This window comes from Artemia franciscana, chromosome 10 (genome assembly GCF_032884065.1).
Source record: "Artemia franciscana chromosome 10, ASM3288406v1, whole genome shotgun sequence".
In the NCBI taxonomy this organism is placed as follows: domain Eukaryota; kingdom Metazoa; phylum Arthropoda; class Branchiopoda; order Anostraca; family Artemiidae; genus Artemia; species Artemia franciscana.
Genome location: NC_088872.1, coordinates 24,761,077 through 24,783,028, shown reverse-complemented (window position 1 = coordinate 24,783,028; position 21,952 = coordinate 24,761,077). Strand labels below are relative to the sequence as shown.

Genomic DNA, 21,952 nt, shown 5'->3' with positions numbered 1-21,952 from the left:
AATTAAACAATCAAACAATAGATACAGACATAAATAAATCTTAAAACAAGCGAAACTTAATTTGAAACGAACAAAAACCACTACAAACAAGATTTTGGGTTTTGCCTCCTTCTCTCACTGGAAAAGTCTAAAACCTACTGCGTCATTGGCACTTTAAATGTGTCTTAAATAGTATTGGAAAGTACAAACAAAATCAAACTGAACGTTTGATATAATGCTATGAATTGTTGAAAGATCACCAGTTCAAAATTTTTTTTCATTTAAATTTCATTTTCAATGCTCTAATAATTGGAAAAGAAAACATTCCAAGAATAACTTGTTGTCACTAAAGCACCAATGACGCAGTAGGCTTTAGAATTTTACAGTTAGGGAAGGAGACAGTAGAAAACTGTTGTTTCTAGTGAAGCTAAATTTGTCTTGAACAGTCTCAGAAAGATAATAAAATCAAATATATAATGATATTGATTGCTGAAAGATCATCAGTTAAAAATTTAATTTTACTGTATTTTTTATGTTTATTTTCAATGTTGTAATAAGTACAAAAGAAAATATGTGTAATATAATTTGTTTTCAGTACGGTTTTAGATTTTAACAGTGAGAAGAGGAGGCAAAACCAAAACTTATTTGTATTGATTTTTGTTCGTTTAAAGCTTAGTTTGCATATTCAATTTAAACTTTAATCGTTTTAAGATTTCTGATTTATTATAGGTTTCTATCTCTTCTGATCATAAGTTTTTCTGGGTAGGGAGGAGGGGGATTGGGGTCCGACCGTAAGAGGGCCAGGGGTCAGCTCCCATGATCTTTGGAATATCAAGTTTGTTTTTTTTTTTGGGGGGGGAGGTAGGGCCATATAGAGAAGGTAAGGCGTCATCTCCCTGAAATTTTGGAATAAAATGGAGCTCACAAGTTTTTGAGCGGGGGGGGGGGGGGGCGGACTTATCCAATCTTTGAACTATTTTCAAAACCCTCACATAAGAACCTTATATGTACCCAGGATACGACACTTCCTCCAGCTCATAGGGGGCTGTGTTGGCCCTGAATTTTTGTTATCTGATCTTTTGACTTTTTTCAACAAAACAATTATTTCAAAATTCGCTAGGATGAATTTTGGGTAAAAAGGGCGGAAGTTACCCTCCAGTCATTTTTGATTCTTAAAATGGAAACCAGAAATTTAAATTTCCAAATAAAATGAGTCCCCGATGAGGTTTATACAACAATTCCTTCCCCAAAAAACCTAACATGCCTCGAGGCATAATCTGCAACACTTGCCTCCGGGTTCTAAGGGGTTATGTACACCTCTTGAGTTTTTGTTACCTGATCTTTGGTCTATTCTTGACAAAACAAGAATTTAAAAATTTCGATCAGACGCACTTGGTGAAAAGACGATTGGTGCGGGGGAGGGGGAGCTAGTTACAATCAGATTACTTTTGACACTCAGAAAGTGAACTAGTACTTTCGATTTCTATTCATTTGAGTCCCCACCGAAGTTTACCTTCTCCATAAAACCTTATATACTCCCGGCCATAAGATACAACCTTTTCTTCTGGATCTGGAGGGGGGTTTTATGTTAGCCCCGATTTTTTTTATGATCGTTGGACTACTTCAAACAAAATAGCTATCTCAAAATTCAGATTAAATGCGTTTGGAAAAAAGAGGGTGTGTGTGAGGGGGGTGAGTAGATTCCCTCCGACCACATTTGACTCTTAAAACAGTAACTAGAACTTTCAATTTCTAATCTAGTGACCCCCCTCTGAAGTTTATACGACCACTCCTTACATAAAAACCTTATATGCCCCCGCTGCATAACTTACAACACTTGCCCCCAGGCTCGGAGGGGCTCTGTCAATCCCAGAGTTTTGTTATTTTATCTTTAAAAAGTCTTGAACAAAATGGCTATCTAAAAATTTTGATAAGAACATTTGGAAAAAAGGGCCTTGTGGGGGGGGGTCTAGCTGCCCTCCAATCACTTTTAACTTCAAAACATCATCAGAAATTTCCATTTACAATCGAATGAGCCCTCTCCAAAGTTTATACTACCTTCTCTTCCATAAAATCTTAACATTTCCCGGGACGGAAGTTAAAACCCCTAGTTCTCCCAATTGATAGGGGGGATATATCGATCTCGAAGTTTTTGTTGTAGACTATTTCAATGAAAATGCCTATCTGAAATAGATTCAATGTATTTGAGAAAAAGAGGGTGCATGGATGGGGGGGGAGGGACGGGAGGTTGATAACCTCCCGTCATTTTTGACTCGTAAAAATTTAAAAAACACTTGCCACTCGGCTCTGGAGGTTGTGTCGACCCCGGAATTTTCGTTATCTGATGATTGAACAATTTTCAATAAGATGGCTATCTCAAAATTTTTATCAGATGAGGTCAGGGAAAAAGAGCGTGGGGGGAGGGTAGTTGACCTCCGATACTTTTTTATTCTTAAAAAATAACTAAAAACTTTGATTTCGCAACAAATGAACCCCTCTGAAGTATACGAGCAACCCTTCCATAAGAACCATATATGTCCCCTGAGTATAACTTGCAACACCTGTCCCTGGGCCCTTGGGATTTGTGTCAACCCCCAGTTTTTGTTAACTGATCTTTGAACTATTTTTGTAATTTTTATCGGATGCATTTGGTGGGGAGGCTGGGGGGATACTTGCTCTCCGATCCCTTTTTAACTTCTAAATAGGACTTATTTTTATCTCCAGTTTCCGGACTTATTTTTATCTCCAGTTTCCGATCGAATGAGCCCCCTCTGAAGCGTATATGGCCATCCTTTCCCTATGAAGTACCCCTGGAAAAAAGAATCTGACCCTTATTGCCTTAGGGTTGGTGGGGGGAGGCTATTTGCTATCGGATCACTTTTGACTCTTAGAAAGGGAACTACAACTTTCAATTTCTAATCATTTGAGTCCCCTTCGGAGTTTATACGGTCGGATCTTTCTTAAAAACCTTATAAACCCCGGGGCATAAGTTACAACCCTTCCCCCGGGTTTCGGGGGGGGGGACGATTTTTATCACGGAATTTTTTTTTCTGATCTTTGGACTATTCCAAACAAAATGGATCCCTCAAACTTTTGATCAGATGCATTTGAGGAACATGGGGTGTGAGAAGGGAATAATACCCACCTATCACTTGTGATGACTCTTAACCCTTTCAGTCATTTTGTTCTCAGTTGAGAACATACCATTATCTGCCACCTAGTGTCTTATGTTACAGGTAAATATGCATTCAAATTAGCGCGCCATAAGCTTCATTCATCAAGAAATAATCTGGAAAAAGTTTGAAAGTTCTAACTTCAAAACTCCATTTTATACAGAAGTTTGAAGTTGAGGAATGGATGGATCTCAAAATAGTGCAGAACCAGGTAAGACTCCAGTCTATGTGTAAAAATATGGATGAATCTATGGCCATATCTAACAACTAATACTTAGACAAGATAAGTTAAGACATCTAGTGGCCAAAAATAGACTAACTGCGTGAACACTGGAGGGCAGGCGATTTTTCTCAAACTACGTGTCCTCAACCGAGTACAGTGTGATCAACGCATAGCAAACTGAGCAAGCGGCGTGTAATTTTTACATTGCTTTTTTCGTTGTTTCTTTCAAATATAATATTCTATGTATGGTGAATTTACACGTGGTAAATCTATTGGAAAAATTCTCGGAAGGAGAGGGAAAACGTAAAAGCTGTAATTTGTACATTTCTTTGACTAAGTTGGGTTGTTGGGTTGTAAATAAGGGTTGTAATTTGTAGGGGTTGTAAATGCTAAGTTGGGTTGTAAATTTGAAGTTGGGTTCTAGATGATTTTCCTAGGTTGTTTCCTTAAGAAGAACTTTGATTGTTGTTCATAGAACTATAAGACTCGTTTGGTCCTGAGATTCAGTTATTTTTCTGTTAAAATTCTTTTTAAACTTTCACCAGGCTGATGAAAAAATATTTTAATTTTGGTTGTTAAACACACACAATTTGAAATATATACTTCAAAATATGAAAAATATAATTTATAGGCAGCGCATTTGCTTCTTTTTTGTTTTCCCCAGACCAATTCGAATGGTATGAGTGGTCTTAAAAACTTAAAGAGGGGCCCATTTGATTGGAATTTCAAGTATCCTGATTAGGAATTGAGAGTTATTAGAGGACAACCAGCCACTCCCAAGCCATTTTTTCTTAGCATAGTTGAAAAGCCCAGTAACTATGGACCTAGGGGTTTCATGCCCCTCTGACAAGGGATATTAATTGTGCAAGTCGACCATTGTTTACATTTAAGGTGTCATTAGTGGGACAAAGGGCCTGTTTGAACCTGAAAGTATGAAAAGGCTGAGAGCATTAAGGTAAAACTTTTAGGGCATGCTATAGATGAGGTTAATTTAGATGTTCATCCAGGTTTACCAAAAGGTGCATCTGCAATATCCCAGGAATGGCTAAGGGTGGGTTGTTAGTTTGAAATTTCCAAGGAATGTTCAGCAGTATGTTAAACTAGATCAAAATACACTATTTACATCTATGTTTTCCGAAATACACTTAGGAACTACTAAGTGTATTATCGAAGCTATCGAAGTGTCATTTTTGTAAACGATATGGGTTAAAAATAAATTAATTAAATAAAAAGTCATGATGTGCATCTATATGGTCAAAAGGATGCATCTGTATAGTGTAAGAAACAGCTAAAGATAATAAAGATAAAATAAACAGCTAAAGAAAGTCGTATCTAGAAATGTTTTATTATCACTTCTACACCGTTTTCTTTATCCTAATAATGACGAACAGGGCAATGAGTGCAGTTTTACAACTATTTTTTTCAGGTCCTTCGCAGCGTCCAAGGCGTTTGCGCGTCAACCAGCAGCAAATTTTGAACATTTTTGATCAAATTGACAGTGACATCTCCGATACAGACCTTCTGGATAGCGACGAGGAGCAGGACGATTACGACCCTCGACCCAATGCAGGAACGGCAGCAGTGAGTTCCAGTGAAAGTGCATCAACTGAAGGCGAGGAAGTTGATGTAAGGCCTCCACCGAGGAAGGGCAGAACCAAGGTTTGGAAGAAGAAAAAATTTGATAAAGCTTATAAAAGCACAGCCCCAAGTCTACCTGTACCAGGTCATGATGAGCCTATAAACTATTTTGCGGAATATCTAACAGAAGATTTTTTGAAATCCCTGCAAACCAAACCAACCTGTACTCCGTCCAGAAGACTGGAAAATCCATTGATACTAACGCAGTCAAAATGAAGAAGTTTTTTGGGATTCACGTTGCCATGGGGGTTTTCAATCTCCCACGATACCGGATGTACTGGGGTACACGAACGCGCATCCCACTCATCGCTGATACGATGAACTTCAACAGATTTTCCCGCCTTCGGTCCTTCGTTCACTTGGTTGATAATACTTCCAAAGACCCTGATAACTTGGATCGTCTTTGGAAAGTGCGACCTATTATTGATATTGTGCAGAAGAAAACGCAGACTATTTCTCCGTCTGAGCACCTCTCCTGTGACGAGCAGATGGTCCCTTTTACTGGAAACCTTGATATCAAACAGTATATTCGGGGAAAACCTTGCCCATGGGGCATCAAAATCATCGTGCTGTGTAATGCGGATGGAAGAGTACTCTCTTTTGAAATTTATCAGGGCAAAAAGATGAACATGGCTGAAGAGTACAAAAGCTTTGGCCTCGGAGCAGGTATGGTTTTGAATCTTGCTGGACGACTTCAGCTTGTGGAATTTACTAAACTTTATTTCGACAATTTCTTTACGTCTTTGGCTTTGCTGGAAAGACTAAGTGAGATGGGCCTCTACGGAATAGGCACTATACAAAGCAACAGGCTTCAGGGAGCTAGGCTGGAAACTGATTCTAACATGAAAAAGAGAGGAAGGGGATCATTCTGTGAAGTAGTGGCTAGTAGTGGAGATACCTGCTTGGTGAAATGGACGGACAACAGATCAGTTATCCTTGCATCGAATATGATTGGAAGTGGAGCAGTGAACAAGGTACGCAGATGGTGTAAACAAACAAAAGCCTACTTGCAGGTTGACCAGCCCCAAGTTGTATCCCTGTATAACCAGTATATGGGTGGAGTGGACAAGATGGATCAAATGCTATCATATTACCGAACATTCATTAGATCTAAGAAATGGACCATGAGACTGATCTTCCACATGGTCGACCTATCCATCTGCAATTCATGGCTAGAATATGTAGCTGATCGGAAGGCCAAAGCAGAACGCTCGATGGACTTGCTCTCCTTCTGCATGGAAATAGCAGAGGCGCTTACGTCTGCTGAAGGCATGACCCCCAGAAGAAGGGGTCGCCCAAGGTCTCTCACCTCTAGTGAGGAGGACGAACATGAAAATGTAGACGAATCAGCATCTCGCAAAAGAAAGATGAAGTTTCAGCATCCGTGCTCAGCAGTGAAAAATGATGCATTCTCTCATTGGCCTCAAAAAGTAAAGGGCCAGAGTAGGTGTAAAAACTCGCCATGCGTGTTGAAAACTCGCACTATGTGTTTGAAATGCAATGTTCCATTGTGTCTAGAAGAGGACAGGAACTGCTTCAAAGAGTTCCACATTAAAAAGTGAAATTTGTCTGTGCTTAGTATTTTTTTATAACTTCTCAATAAACTCACTATATCTGATGAAAAATTACAAAGTTGATCACACTGTCCTCAACTGAGTACATGCTAGAAAACATAAAAAGGTTCCTCCAAAAAATCTAAAAAAAAATTGACGATGATTAGGTACCCCAAGGTGTCATGCAGTCTGGTTTTTAGAATTTTCCATCAAAGGAAAATAATTCGTGACTGAAAGGGTTAATACGGTAAAAAGAACTTTCAATTTCGAACAAAATGAGCCACCTCTGATGTTTATACGACCACCCCTTATGTCTCCTGACTCTCAAAAAGGGCTCTATAAATTTCAAACAACTGCTTCAAGGTTCTGGGGGCTATTATCCCAGGATATTGTTACATGATCTTTGGTCTAGTTCGACATCGGAGTTTTCGTTATCTGATCTTTGAACTATTTAAAAAAAAAAATGACGACAAATCTATATTATAAGGTACATTTTGAGAAAAAAAATGCGGAGAGGGAAGGAAGGGCTAGTTGCTTTCCGCTCACTTTTGCTTCTTAAAAAAGGCACTAGAACTTCCAATTTCCAATCGAATGATCCCCCTACGAATTTTGAATATCCCTTCCATATGAAGTGCCTCTGGGAAAAATAAATAAATAATAAAACATTGGAGGCGTATGGACTTTACTATAGGCAATGCTATAGCGTTGCATCTGATCAATCAATACACACCAAATTAATTATTTTGAAAAGAAAACATATCTGTAACCAGGATGTAAAATTTCCTTTAATATAACAAATATCTTTTTCAGAAAATTTCACGCGAATTCGACTAACCGAAAAAACCTCATATGGCAGTGACGAGGTCGGAAAAGCCAAGAGCTCATATGGCATGAGCTCTGGAAAAATTCTAAGAATCAATAGATTAATTCAAAAGGAAAATCAGAGGCTCAATGCCAGTCGGGATTCTAACAAGTCCTTCTAAATACCAAAATTAAAATAAGATCCGATCACCCACTAGTAAGCTAAAAATACCTAATTTTCTCTGATTTTCCCTCTCCCGCCAGCCCCCTAAATGGCGAATAGGAGAAAACGACTTTATCAAGTCAATTTGTGCAGGTCCCTGACACGCCTACCAATTATCATCGTTCTAGCACGTCCAGAAGCACCGAACTCGCCAAAGCACTGGACCCCCCTAACTCCCCCAAAGACAGCGGATCTAGCCCAGTTGCGCCACTCACGTATCTACGATATGAACTTATTCTTCCTAACAAGTTTCATCCCGATCTCTCCACTCTAAGCGTTTTCCAAGATTTCTGGTTTCCCCCTCCAACTCCCCCCAATGTCACACGATCTGGTCTAGATTTAAAATAAGAAATCTGAGACAGAAGTTCCTTCTAAATATCACATTTCATTAAGATATGGTCACCCGTTCTTAAGTTACAATATTTCAATTTTTCCGAATAAACCCCCCCCACCACCCCCAAAGAGAGCTGATCTGTTCCTATTTCCAAGCACAAGTTATGTCAATCACGTATTTAGGATTTTTGCTTATTTTTTTTTCACCAAATTTCATCCAAACCCCTTCACTCTAAGTCTTCTAAGATTTCCGGTCCCCCCCACTCCCCCCAATGACACTGGATCAGGTCAGGATTTGAAACAAGAGATCTGAGGTACGAGGTCCTTCTACGACTCCTTCGTAAGTTAAAAATACCTCATTTTTTCTAATTTTTCAGAATTAACCCTCGCCCAAAGAGAACGGACCTTTCCAGTTATGTCAATCACGTATCTAGGACTTGTGCTTAGTTTTTCCACCAAGTTTCACCCCGACCCCTCCACTCTAAGCGTTTTCTGAGATTTTATGTTTTCCCCTCCAACTCCCCCCAGTGCCACTGGATCCGATCGGGATTTAAAATAAGAGCTCTGAGACACGATATCCTTCTAAATATCAAATTTCATTAAGGGCCGATCACCCATTCATAAGTCAAAAATACCTCATTTTTTCAAATTTTTCCGAATTAGCTGTCCAACTACTCCCCCCAGACGGTCGAATTGGGGAAACAATTATTCAACGATAATGAAAATATTTCAAGCCCCCCCCCCGTCTTTGATGGAATAATGCCAATTATTTCTATTAAAAGAATTTCTGGACTTCATGAAATGTTGCTCTCTTAAACAAATTTTTACTAAGTAAATTTGCCACTTTCATACCTGTAATCCTTAACGTTGACAAATTCTTACCATAAACTTCGTAGGGAATTGGTATAATACACACCCCTTTCTTTAGATTAAGTATATACCAAAAGAGGAAAAATTACATGGAGACCTGGTAATTCAGTCCCCGTTTTATCTCAACAAGTTCCTGGCGACCAGACGAAAAATTATTGGCTCAAGTTTGGTCTGAAGCTACATTTGCTACAAGTGAGCAGCCAATAAATAATTGTCAATTATATGTTAATTCAAGAAACAATTTTCTTATTTATCTGTTAATTTTCTTATAATTTCCAATGATATCTGTTAATATATAAAAAAGAAAAGACAGTCATCTTCAATACAGCTCTATTAGCAAACAAAACAATCACGAAAATTAGTTTCTTCTCAATTTGACAGCCGCGCCTAGACGCCAGACATTCCAGAGAAAATATACAGAAGCAAATCTTTCACTTTTTTCAAGAAGTTTCTCAGACGACGAATAAACAGAGCGACTGGACCATGATATGAGCATTACGATTGAGACGTACGAAAAATCAGGGAAAAACTAGCAAAATATAAAGAAGAAACGAAAGAATAGAATACCTCAGACTATATAAAATCCAGGTATTTTTTTTTTCTTTCATTTTTCACAAGAAAAAATCTCGAACATTTGATTTTAATTAAATAGCGACGAAGACCACACTGCCTTTCCATATAAAACAAACACAACTTAGGACCAACAGGGAAATTGTTCCAAGACAGTGGAATTCAATTCAGTGGATATTTCGATGTCCAAGGGTGGTCTTCAGCACAACACCAATATACATATATATATATATATATATATATATATATATATATATATATATATATATATATATATATATATATATATAAAATGTTTCTAAAAAACATTTTAAGAACAGCCTTAGCATCCTTACTTCAACGAAGTTAAAACCAGGACTCTGTCTTTTAACCGGAAGGACAGTGTTTACTTCAACCAAATATCGACAAATATTTCGCTTCATATTCTTTTTCCTTTCAAAATCCCAAATTTTGCAATTCTTTGAAAATCACAATCCAAGCCTCGTTATCCACTTTTAACAACAGTGTTGTTCAGCAACTTAAGACTAGTTACTTGTACAAAAAGTTCGGCCTTGATTGATATTCCCGGCACCAGATCCTAGAAAACATTGTGAAGGCAAGATATGCACCAGCAGACCTCTCAAAGTTTGACTGAAAATTCGAGCATTAAGAATAAAAAGTTGATTGAAGAATATAAAGTTCCGTGTGTAAAGGGCAGATAGCCCAGAAGCACTAAGGACTACATGAAATTGCTTGAGATTTGCTTTGAGTATTATATAAAGTTGAAAAATAAAGCAATGCATTGACATTGCTCAAATTTGTGGGAAAGGCGCAGTAAACAGTACAGGATGTAGTAAGATGAGTAAGACAAATAGACTTTTCTCTGACTATACATAAAATAAATTGATTCAGCCAGCAATTCAATGGTGAATATGATAGACAACAAAACCAAAACGTTTATTTTATATGGGTGTTTTAGGTAATTTGGGTATAAGATCACTACAATTATCACAACATAGTTAAGACCCATTTATAATTGGGCAAAAAATAAACAATAATATTTTAGTCAGAACCAGAATATAGTTGATTAACTCAAAACCTTCACGGTTTTCCCAAGGGTAGTAGAAATTTAGACCCTTTTCATATGCAACAGTAGCTAATCATTTCTAAAAAATACAAGTGGCATATTCACTGGCCCACTTCATGCTTCACACCCATTTTCAGAATTACACCTAACGTTTAAAGTTTGTTCCGTCTGCCTGTCTTTATAATTTTTACAGCACTGAGAAACATTTCAATAACAACGTCAGAACAAGAAAGAGTAAAATCAAATTTTAATGCCACTTTTAGATACACGTTTTAGACCTTGAAGCCATGCCGAAATATACGACCGGCGAAGGACACAATTATGCTGGCAGTAGCGCACCGTCGGCGCCACCAATTTTTTTTTTGGCGACCCGCCACTGAAAAATTGTCGGTGGCGCACCACCAATTTACCGGTGGTTGTTTTTTTTTCTAACTCTTTAGCTATTTTTAAAAAAGTTTTGAAAACTAAATTCGTATCATTTTTCATCAGAACTCATTCCACAATTTTTTTCCTTAGCTTCGTTATCATGAACGAACATCAGACAAAATAAGGACGAGATATCTCAACTTCTCAAAAACATTCTTTTGACCCAAATGATCGATAGCGAGACCTTAAACTGCTTGATGTTTATATTAATCCGACACAATTCAATAAATTTATTAAAAAATTCAATAAAATTCAATAAGACCGAAAATTCAAAGAATTAAAATCAAATACCTAACATGCATTTGATTTTTATCAAGATTATGTTATTTTATCAGGTTAGGTATTTGATTTTAATTCTTTTAATTTTTAGTCTTTTATTGAATTTATTTAATTTTTTGGCAGTTTTCTTTCATTGATTATGTTGTAATTTCTGCGCCTGTTTTTTGGTTTTGTTTTTTCCTTGATCATACTATTTTGTTCGCGCTGAAGAAGAGAGGCGGCTATTCTCTCGAAATATTTGCTTTCTGTGTTTTCTTCACTATTTTCATTTGGCTTTTAAAAACCCTATTTTTTTCTAGATTGTTTTTTTTTCTTTATGTTATGGCAGGCCAATGTGGTTTAAGGAATTATCTAAGCTCAGGCCTTTTTTACCCAAAGCTCATCACAATATTTGTAACAATTAAGCTAATGCATGCAAATTTCCTGTGACTTCACTTTATTTATTTTCACCGAAAACGGTAATCATGCAGAACTTAGACAACAGTTTAAAAAGTGTAAAACCTACAAAAACAATAAGAAATAAGTAGAATTGGCATATTACACACATTCCATGCCATGGCCTTTACAATCAATTTATGCAACAAAAATCAAAATTTGTGTATAGTGTTCGTTCGGAACCAATTTTTCACAAAAGAGATATCAATGGAAATTTTTTTTTTTCATCTTGATGGTAAAAAGATTACTAACACACAGTCCACCCAGGGTCTATTTTGGTAAAACCAGAAATTCATCCAAAACAGTGTCCGGTTAATGCAACATTATACCGCTCGTGCAACTCTTATGTATAACAATTTTGGGAAGAGCTTCTCTCGAATAGCTTTTTTCTATTGTTTTCAAAGTTTCGTTCGCTGTCTTATTTAATAGCTTTTTCTTTTTTTTAAATAGATTTTTGTTTCAACTGTAAATGGTGAGGCAGAACAGCCTAACAAATTATTTTCAACAAAATTATCATTCAAAAATCATCGGACTATGGCCTATTTTCGTAATGACCAGAGATTCCACTAAAACTGTGTCCAGTAAAAGTGAAAATACTGACCAAGGCTAAAATATTTATTTTCTCTTAACCGGAGAGTATATGCGAGAAAACATCTATCAGAAGTAAGCTAACCTTCATCAGAAAATACACACTCTCGAATCGACCAACGATGATAAACACGCTCTTGAGACATAATTGGCAAACACAGATAAATGTGATACTTACCAATACAAGAAACAGTCCTGAGAAGTGTTCCAGCTTTCCCAGGACTGCTTATCTGACCTAAGCTAAAACCAGCTTCTTTGATTTATTGTTTACAGCAAAACGGTGATTCACAAGGAGAAAGAAGCACAACAATACTGATTCTGCATGATCAAAAAGCCTTAGTACAAAAATAGACTCCTAATGTTAAAAATATGCAATTTTTTTAGTCAGCCACTGCAAGAATTTCAGGACCATTTTTAAGGAATGAACTGAATTCTCCTCTGCTATTTTGGAAACCATGGTTCTCTTTCTGAACTTGCATTATATAAAAAAATAAATATATTGATGTATAGATTTTCATAAAGTCAGACAAAAGAGACAAAAGAGGAAACTGATTAAAACCAACAAACGGAAAAAAACAACAACAACACCAACAAAAAAGCATACCTGCACCATGGATGCAAGGCAATCCACATTTTTGAAAATAGTGAGCCAAAACTCCGGAATGCCTTTTACGTCTTCAGGAAATATTTCCTCCTTCTTTTCACCTTCAGCAATTTTGGCTTTGGCTTTCACTTCTTCTGAAAGATCCTCATTTTCTTCGTCTAAAGCCCAATGGGTTTCAGCGTCTGAGGGTTCATAGACTCCATTAACGATTTGTTGCCTCTGCAACAGTTTACAAATTAGTCTTTAATAAACATTAAAGCTGCACTTAAAAAATTGAAAGCAATTAACACTCAGTTATATCTGAAAACCGAAGAATGTTAAACAATCTTGAGACTGGTATTATAGCCTTGCGTTTTTGAACAGATTTCTTTTAATTGCCATAAAACCTTTGCTGTCAAAAACAAAGCTGAACCAGTACATGAATTACTGTCATAAATTTCAACATAGATTGATATTTCCCTGCTGTGGCATACTGATTAAACTATAAATGAAATAATATAAAAACATGCTTGACATTCTTTGTTTTTATGGCACTTGGTATTTGCCAAGTGGCACATAGCGATCACAATTTCTGTTGGTCTGTCTGTCCTGGTTTTGCTAGTTTGGGCACTTCCCGATAAGCTAGAACGATGAAGTTTGGCAGGCGTATCAGGGATCAGACCAAATTAAATTAGAAATATTCGTTTCCCCGACTCAACCATCTGGGGGGGGGGAGTGGGAGGACGGTCAATTCGGAAAAATTAGAAAAAACAGGGTATTTTTATCTTACGAACGGGTAATAAGGTCTTAATGAAATTTGATATTTAGAAGGATATCGTGTCTCAGAGTTCTTTTTTTAAATCCCGACCGGATCCGATGACATTGGGGGGAGTTGGATGGGGAAACCTGAAATCTTGGAAAACACTTAGAGTTGAGAGATCAGGATGAAACTTGGTGAAAAAATAAACATAAGTCCTAGATACGTGATTGAAATAACCGGAACAGATCTGCTCTCTTTGGGGGAGTTGGAGGGGAGGGGGTTGATCCAGAAAAATTAGAAAAAATGAGGTATTTTTAACTTACGAACGAGTGATCGAATCTTAATGAAATCTGATATTTAGAAGTACCTCGTAACTCAGACGTGATATTTTAAATCCCAACCGGATCTGGTGAAATCGGGGGGAATTGGCGGGGGAAACCGGAAATCTTGGAAAACGCTTAGAGTGGAGAATATGCATCGGCACTGTTTCTGTTTTCTGTTTCTGTTTTTTCTTGCCTGTTTCTGCCTGTTTCTGTTTCTGTTTTTACAAAAAACAGAACAGAAAACAGAAACAGGCTACCTGTTTTTGTTTTACCTGTTTCTGTTTCTGTTCTGTTTTTTTTTTTTTTCATCTGTTTTTTTCCGTTTCTGTTTTTTTTTTATCTGTTTTCTGTTTTTTTTTCTGTTTTTTTTTTCAAATGCCGCGCTATCTAGCGGGCATGATACCGAAACGCATGATACCTACCCGTACCTACCGTACCGAAACGCACATCTAGCGGGCATGATACCATGATACCGTTGATTTTTGAATTTAAACAAAAAGGGAATAGTTGTGGGAAAAGTCAAAGTCATGGCCAATTGTAGAAAAAAGCTAAGACAGATTGTCCAATTAAGTGGACAACCCAGTCAAGGTTAATTTTACCCCTTTGATTGCCGTTGTGACTGTCTCCCATTTATGCTACACCTCTCCGTGCATGCATGTCCCTTGACAATGCCGAAATAGAGTCAACCCGTTGACTACGGGTTGACTACTTGAAAATTTTCCTCTCATGCATGTCACTCCACAATGCTCAACTAGAGTCAACCTCTCATGCTAATTCACGGCGGGGTAAATCTGAGCGAAAGAGAGAGAAGCTTGAACGCTATACAGTGGACATGGGCTAGATGGGAACCCCATATGACAATGTCTCTACTATTGGTATATGTGTAGCGGATGGCTATTACCGCTTGAGCAACGGTCTAACCATTGACGGCTTTAAGGATTCGTGCTTTAAGCGGCAAACATGGGCTCAATGAAATCCCATATAAAAGAGGAATATAGCGTTGGTATTTACTTAGAGCAATGGGTTACCGATAGAACAGCGGTCCAACAAGCCACGGCTTGAAGGCATCCGTACTTTAAGCGGTGAACCTAGACACCTTGGTATGTGTGTAGCGGAGGGTTATTACCACTTGAGCAATGGTCTAACCATAGAGCGTTGGTATTTGCTTAGAGCAATGGGTTACCGCTATAGCGACGGTTTAAATAGCCTCTAACTTAAGCGGTGGACATAAGCTAGATGGGATGACTCTGTGTCTGTCTGGTATATATTAGCAAGCAGCGGTCTAAGTAGCCTCGGCTTGAAAGCATCCGTGCTTTAAGCGGTGAATATAGTGTTGGTATATGCTTTGAGCAATGGTTTACCGCTAAAGCAACGGTCTAAGAGCAACTAGGGTAAATTGTCAATTATAAATGACATTTAAGCTTGAAAGGAATATAGCGTTGGTATCACCCGATTGGACACATTTTATGACAAATTTCGCCCCCCCCCCCCTAAAAATACGCTAGTGTGTTGAATTACACGAAGTTGCTCATCTTTTGTATGTGACTACAAGGATTTACCAAGAAGATGTTTTCTTTCCTATTAGAAATAGAAGAAGTAAGGAAAAAACAGGAAAAACAGCTGTTTTTTTAAAAAAAAACAGCTGTTTTCTGTTTTTTCGAAAAACAGAATAGATTACAGAAACAGGTCACCTGTTTTTGTTTGACCTGTTTCTGTTTCTGTTCTGTTTTTTTTCTAACTGTTTTTTTCTGTTTCTGTTTTTCTCAAAAACAGAAACAGTGCCGATGCTTAGTGGAGAAATCATAATGAAACTTGGTGGGAAGAAGCTTTTGGCTCCTCCAACCTCGTCACAAGTGCCATATGAGCTCTTGGGTCTTGTTCGTTCAGAAAAAAGTTGGAAATTATCTCGTCTTATAATGTTATCAGATGTTAGGCTTTTTTTCTAAAACCAGTCATTAAGGAACACATAGTAGTGGTAGAGCAGTTTTATTGAAAACAAATATTTTTTATATAACAACACAACAAAAACAGAGCTTGCAAGGATGTGCTAACATAAAAAAAAGGAAAATGAGTTTATTTGTTGAGCTAACATATTTTGTTGAATTGTGCAAATGTGTCCATATTCTCACACTCAACCCACAAATATGCAGATACGGTGGCAAAATAACGGCAATATGCTGGTATCATCATCCTGCACACAATTTGGGAAAACTTATCTGAACTGATATTGGCTGGAAGCCCCACCCTAGACAAGTGCCAGATTTGTATTCACCTATGGTTAACCACAAGTAGTTTTCAAAACTTCCGCATTTAAACTTTACTTAGCAAAGCTAAATACAATTTTTGAATGGGAATAACAATCTGTTTTACCTACACTAGTGTAACAAAGGATTGGCCTTACAAAAATCTAGGCAAAACGTTAACTCTTTAGACAAGGGAGGGGTAAGCTACAACGCATGCAATATGACCAATAATTTACAGCGAGAGAATATAATTTTGGCTCTTCACTAACTCAAAAATCTTTTGCACTTAGATGAATGCAACTTCAAAGACTAGCTGTATATCATAAACTAGAGCAATGTAAAATCTTTTCAAATACCCTTACCAATAAAGAATACTGACTTATCACAAACTCAGATATTTGCTTTGTGTGATGAGTAAAACTTAGTTTCCATGAAGATATTTTTACGTTCCCATTTACTCTTCTTCCTTACTTGGAATACGCATATTGATTGGAGTACCTTTTTCTTTTCCACGCTCACAAGACAAATAATAGCAAATTAAACCTACATAAAATTCAATTCATACACGAGTAAAAAACAGAGAAGATGGGGATATCACAAGACATGCTGGAAGCAGTATCAGAGGTATTGAAAGGCAAAGTTTCACAAGAATATGTTTAATACATTTAAATGACGATGACGACAAAATATAATGATGGTTATGTTGTTTAGACAAAGCCAATACGGATAATAATAACAATAATAATAACAACAACAGTAATACTAAGGACCACTGTCTTCATTATCAATTACGGAAATGGCAATTCAGACAGATGCTTCAATAATCATCATTGCCATAGTCTCTCACGCTGTCATTGCTATCTAAAATATTAGCAGACATATGTATCATTATCCTAAATAATGTCCCTCCAAAAATATCCACCTAGGCCCCCTTCCCACACTTCTCCCTTCCAACTGTCATATAGAGTGGTCCCAATTATTAGAATGCGATCCAGGACATATCCTTCCAATAGCAAGGTGTTTACTGCCCCAAAATAAGAGTTTTGCAACCAAATTTTACATGGGTTGAGTTTACTGGGTTGACATTAATAGCTAAATATCAATTCGTCAAATAATGAATTAGATAATCTAGGTTCCAAGAGTAAATTTACCTTTTCGTAGAGGGGTAGATACATTTGATGATATTTTACTTCCAGTTCATGAACTTCATTAAAAAATTTGGCTTCTTCTTTTATTGCTTCAAGCTGGAGATTTTTCAATGCTCTTATCCTCCTCTTTATAGCTTCCGGCAACATCTGCAAATAGTAAAGTATATATATATATATATATATATATATATATATATATATATATATATATATATATATATATATATATATATATATATATATATATATATATATATATATATATATATATATATATATATTAAAAAAGCAAGTCCACAAGCAAGCAAGAAATCAAGCTTTTTTTCCTAACAAGCTTAAAATTAAAAACCAGTCACATTAATTTCAAAACAACATTAAACATCAGTAATTGTATAGATGTGGCATTTAGATCACACATATGCATTTTCATAATCGACATAAATAGTGTCAACTGACACTCTTTTTCTAGCTGTTAGTAAATAAGCTTTTGAAGATATGCTTCATTTCCCTCTTCAAATGACCCATTAAACTTAGCACCTCCCTTCTCATTCTTTTTTCATTCTCATTCGTTTGCTACGGGACAGGGGGAGGGGGCAACTACCCCTCCCAGACCTCGGTTTGCCTCCACTTCCCCCCAGACCTCAGTTTTCCTTCCCAGTTGAAATTTAGTTTCTTTCAAATCTCATCAAAACTAAGATAAACATGCATAATGCAAACATCAACAGAAACAGACCAGGTTTTTAGTATATATGTACATGTAAAGTGCTATACATTTATTAATTACCTTTAGGTAGTACTATAAAGTACATTTATAGTATTTTTCATGTACTAAATAGTACCTTTGTGGTACCACACGGCTTATCTTTTCTGTTTTTACTGCCACTTTCGCTTGAATTAGGAAAATTGGCTCTAACTTTGCCTTCCCCAGGATTTCAAAGAAATTACGCCCCTGCTGGTGAACCTTGTACATAGTTTTTGAAGAGGTTGAATTCCCACACTATCTGCTTATAAAAGGGCATGAGAATTACGCTATGTCCCCATCTTTCGAAAAATGCAGAAATAAACCCACAAGATGGAAAATCTTCCCCTTAAAAGTCACTCGCTATTTAGATTCCCTCACTCCATCCTGTTGCTCAGTTTGCACCTATCCTGTCCCCCATTGTTGCCATACTTCAAAAGTAAAAAAAACATGTTTTGCACATTGATTACTGAAAAAAGAGCTTACCGCTTCCTTCATTTGCTCCATATCTATGTTTTGATTAGCCTTTTAAATTATATATTACCCATCATATCAAATAACAGTTTTAACTAATATTCAAGGAAATATTCATGAACTCTGCCATATATTAAATGATTTTTTGCTTAAAATCATTTAATCTTTATGTTACTAAATCGGTTTTCCCTTCTTGTCAATTTTGACTTTTCTTTTTGTTTTCTAATTTTGACTCCATTTAGGCTTATTCTAGACAATTTTTTGAAATGAGCCTAATCTTATTTATGACAACATTATACCAAATCCCAGCTGGCATAAGAAAAAAATGAAAGTTCATATGTCTTAGTATTTATAGGAAGTCGATATTTTAAATAGACAATACATTGCAGTCTTTGTGCTGTGTATGCAAAATGCAGAGAGAATTACCTGTCAGAATCACCATCAAATTTTTTAAAGGGGATGACAAATTCACTGAAACAGCATGAAACAGGCAACATATATTGAGCCTATGGAAACAATTGAAAAAACAATCAGTATCTATGCCTGTCAAACGCTGTCAGACAACTAGCAAAAAAAGAGTCTATAGGTGAGGATTGGATACAACACTTGGCACAATTTGGGCAAAACTTTATTAAATAACTACCTGAACATAGTCTGAAGATTGGCCAACCATTGAATTTAGCCGTGACTGTAAAGCTGCTAATAAGGATGGATTCCGAAACATTTCGTCAGTTACTCCTGCTTCTGGTTTTTCTTCTCCCATTTTTCTAGAATGAAAAAATAAATACTTGAAGTATGCTGTATTTTGTAATCTAGGAAAAATAAAAAAAAAATGCATACACAATACACATGCACAAGTAACAAAGGTATAGTAGCAGTTGTTGTAAAAGCCCAGAAAGGACATTCATAAACAACAGTAATTTAATTTTTTCTAGAAGGGAGCACTCTTTTAGACCAGCCGCAGCACCCTTCACCACCCCTGTTAAAAGGTATGATAATACAGGCTCATTTAGCACATAGAAAGAGAGGGAGCTGGATCATTCTCCCTAGGATAGGTTCCCAGGCTCAAGCAGAGGGACAAGAGGAGTCTAATGGTTCCAAGTTTCAAAAGGGGCTGGATGCAATCATTCAGCATTTGCTGTCAAGGTAAAGCCGGAATAAATTTAAAATTTACCGCTAACACTCACAAAAAGGAAGCAAACAATATCAACAAGAAACTCTTGAGGAATAAAAAAGCAACATTGCAAAGTTGAAATATGCAACAAAATATGTAACACTGTGCTTATGTAGCTAATGACTGCAGAACTGAAGACTAAACTAAAATCAAGAGGGATCTGCACTAAATAATAGTAATAATAATAAAAATACAGGAATGATGAATAGAGACCAAAAATATAACTGGAGACATGGCCAGATATATAATATATGCTTTGGTTTTAATCAGTTTAGCCACTTCTGAGGAACATTTACCCTCCCCCCCCCCAAAAAAAAATGATGACACTAATATAAAAGAGGCACTTTTAGATCAATTACATATTCTTTCAGACAACCTGAAGTAATTAATCCAAGAACTCTGTTCACTAGAAGAACTCTTCAGATACAAAATTTGCAAAAAGCATAGCAGCTGTGATGAAAATGACACGATCAAATCCAGCATATCAGAGAATCTTGTTGCAGGGGTTTTAAGCAACTATCAACAAAAAATGCAAAATCTTAGGTCTTCTCAGAGGGATAGACATGGATGCATCTTCACTTGTTTTTTTTCTCTCTCCTAGATAATCATATTGAGCCAGAGACCCAGAAATCTTTAAAGAGGGCTCATTTGCAAATAACTTTTTTTTAATAAGCCCATGAGAGCCAAGTTACATGTTATGCTAGACACAATTTCAGCCCAAAAGATTGTGTCAACTGTTTTTGGGACATGAAAGGGATTTACCTTACCTTAGATCCTCCTGTGCCACTGGTCACATATTGGACATCCACAAAGAGCCACCAGTCATTCTGCATGCATACCACTGCCTTAACAGTTCTAGGAGTATTTCTCCTGTAGATAATAATCCTTCAAAAATGTCACCCCATATGGTAGAAATTTTCTATGTATATTAGAAATTATAGGCAGAATGCATGGTGTTGAAAATCCTATAGTATTTAGTGTATTTTGCATTTTCCCTTTTGGGGATTGAGTTATCATAGAAGGGTAAGATTAAAGAAAAAAACTTTAAAATAAAAATTAGTGGCAACTGCAAAAAAGTTGCTGTATGATAGATGTACATAGAGATAACACACTGGGATAAGGAATTTGGAGTAATTACTTCCTGTGGATTTCACCTAGTACCAACCAGAGGTATCACTAGCCAAAACATTTTTTGAGGCGGGATGGGATTCTACAGACTAGCAGTTCATTTTTCATGACTGATTTGGGTAATATTGATGTTAAAATTACTCTATTATGTGTCCTTTACTGACTGAGGCTAATCTTCTTTCATTGATTTTACACCATATGCTTCCATAAGGGCATTTACCCACTATTTTACAGGCTCAAATTTTATATCTGACTGACTGAAATATCAACAGAGGGGCGTCCCTTCTCCCCAAGAACCTATGTAAACATGTATAGTACTTGATATCAGCCCATCGCTTACAATCAAGAATGCATCCATTAGGCATACATCATAATGTTTTTCTGCCTGAAATATTTTTAAAAGGCATTTTTTCTACTTTTTGATTGATTAGTTGTCACCGTGTTCTTTGCCTTCTCTGTGTTACTCTTGAGGGCAAGTCAGCTAGCATTATCATTGACAATGTCCTCTAATTTGGATGCCAGATCCTGGTACACTTATGTAGTATGCAGATGATGACAAGAGCAAAGAGCTGAGAAAGAACGCCACCTTGATTTATGCAAGACATGATATGGAAAGACCTAATATTAACTACTTGTGTCTGAACACAGTATTCTGTATATTCATGTAATTCAACTCTTTGGGACACTGTTTTGTCAGGGGCTCCATAATATCTCAGAATTTTCAGAAAAGTGCCTTGGTTGATGGAGTTGAATTCCAAAAAAATCAGGTAATTTTTTTTATCATTCATTGCACTCTTCAATCATCATCTGCAGTGTGTAGATAAGATAATTACATTGATGGACCCCTGAGATTTTACTGGTGGATTGAATGTGACAAGTCATGGCAACCCATCCTGATGTGCATTGTCTGACTTTGAACCAATTTCACCATGCCCCAGAAAACAAGCAGCATGGCCTACTGTACTATGGTACAATACTTCTATCATAATACAATCCCATACATTTCTTCACAAAGACAAAGTCTTATCAGGTCTGTTTGGCAGTAACTACTGTATCATCCAACTTACAGTTCAAACCAAGCAATTTTCATTTGTTTTGGCACTCAAATTCCTTAGAGATCAAGGTTCACAAACAATAAAGAGGTTACAACCATAGCCATGGAAAGGACGTCTTCACAAGTGGCAGACTTCTTTGACAAAAGAATTAAAAAACTTACTGAACTT

The 21,952-nt window shown here is 36.7% G+C and overlaps 1 protein-coding gene across 2 annotated transcripts in view; it reads right to left on the bottom strand.

The window, feature by feature from the left end:
• LOC136031959 (nucleosome assembly protein 1-like 1) overlaps positions 1–21,952 on the bottom strand; it is a 40,830-nt gene that overhangs the window by 14,566 nt on the left and 4,312 nt on the right. For both annotated transcript variants that reach the window (XM_065711971.1, XM_065711972.1), the window contains exons 2-4: positions 19,071–19,194; positions 17,218–17,361; positions 12,762–12,980 (exon numbers count right to left, since the gene is read on the bottom strand). In XM_065711971.1, the coding sequence (XP_065568043.1) occupies positions 12,762–12,980; positions 17,218–17,361; positions 19,071–19,190 (483 nt within the window). In that variant the 5' untranslated portion in view covers positions 19,191–19,194. The remainder of the gene's footprint in view (positions 1–12,761; positions 12,981–17,217; positions 17,362–19,070; positions 19,195–21,952) is intronic.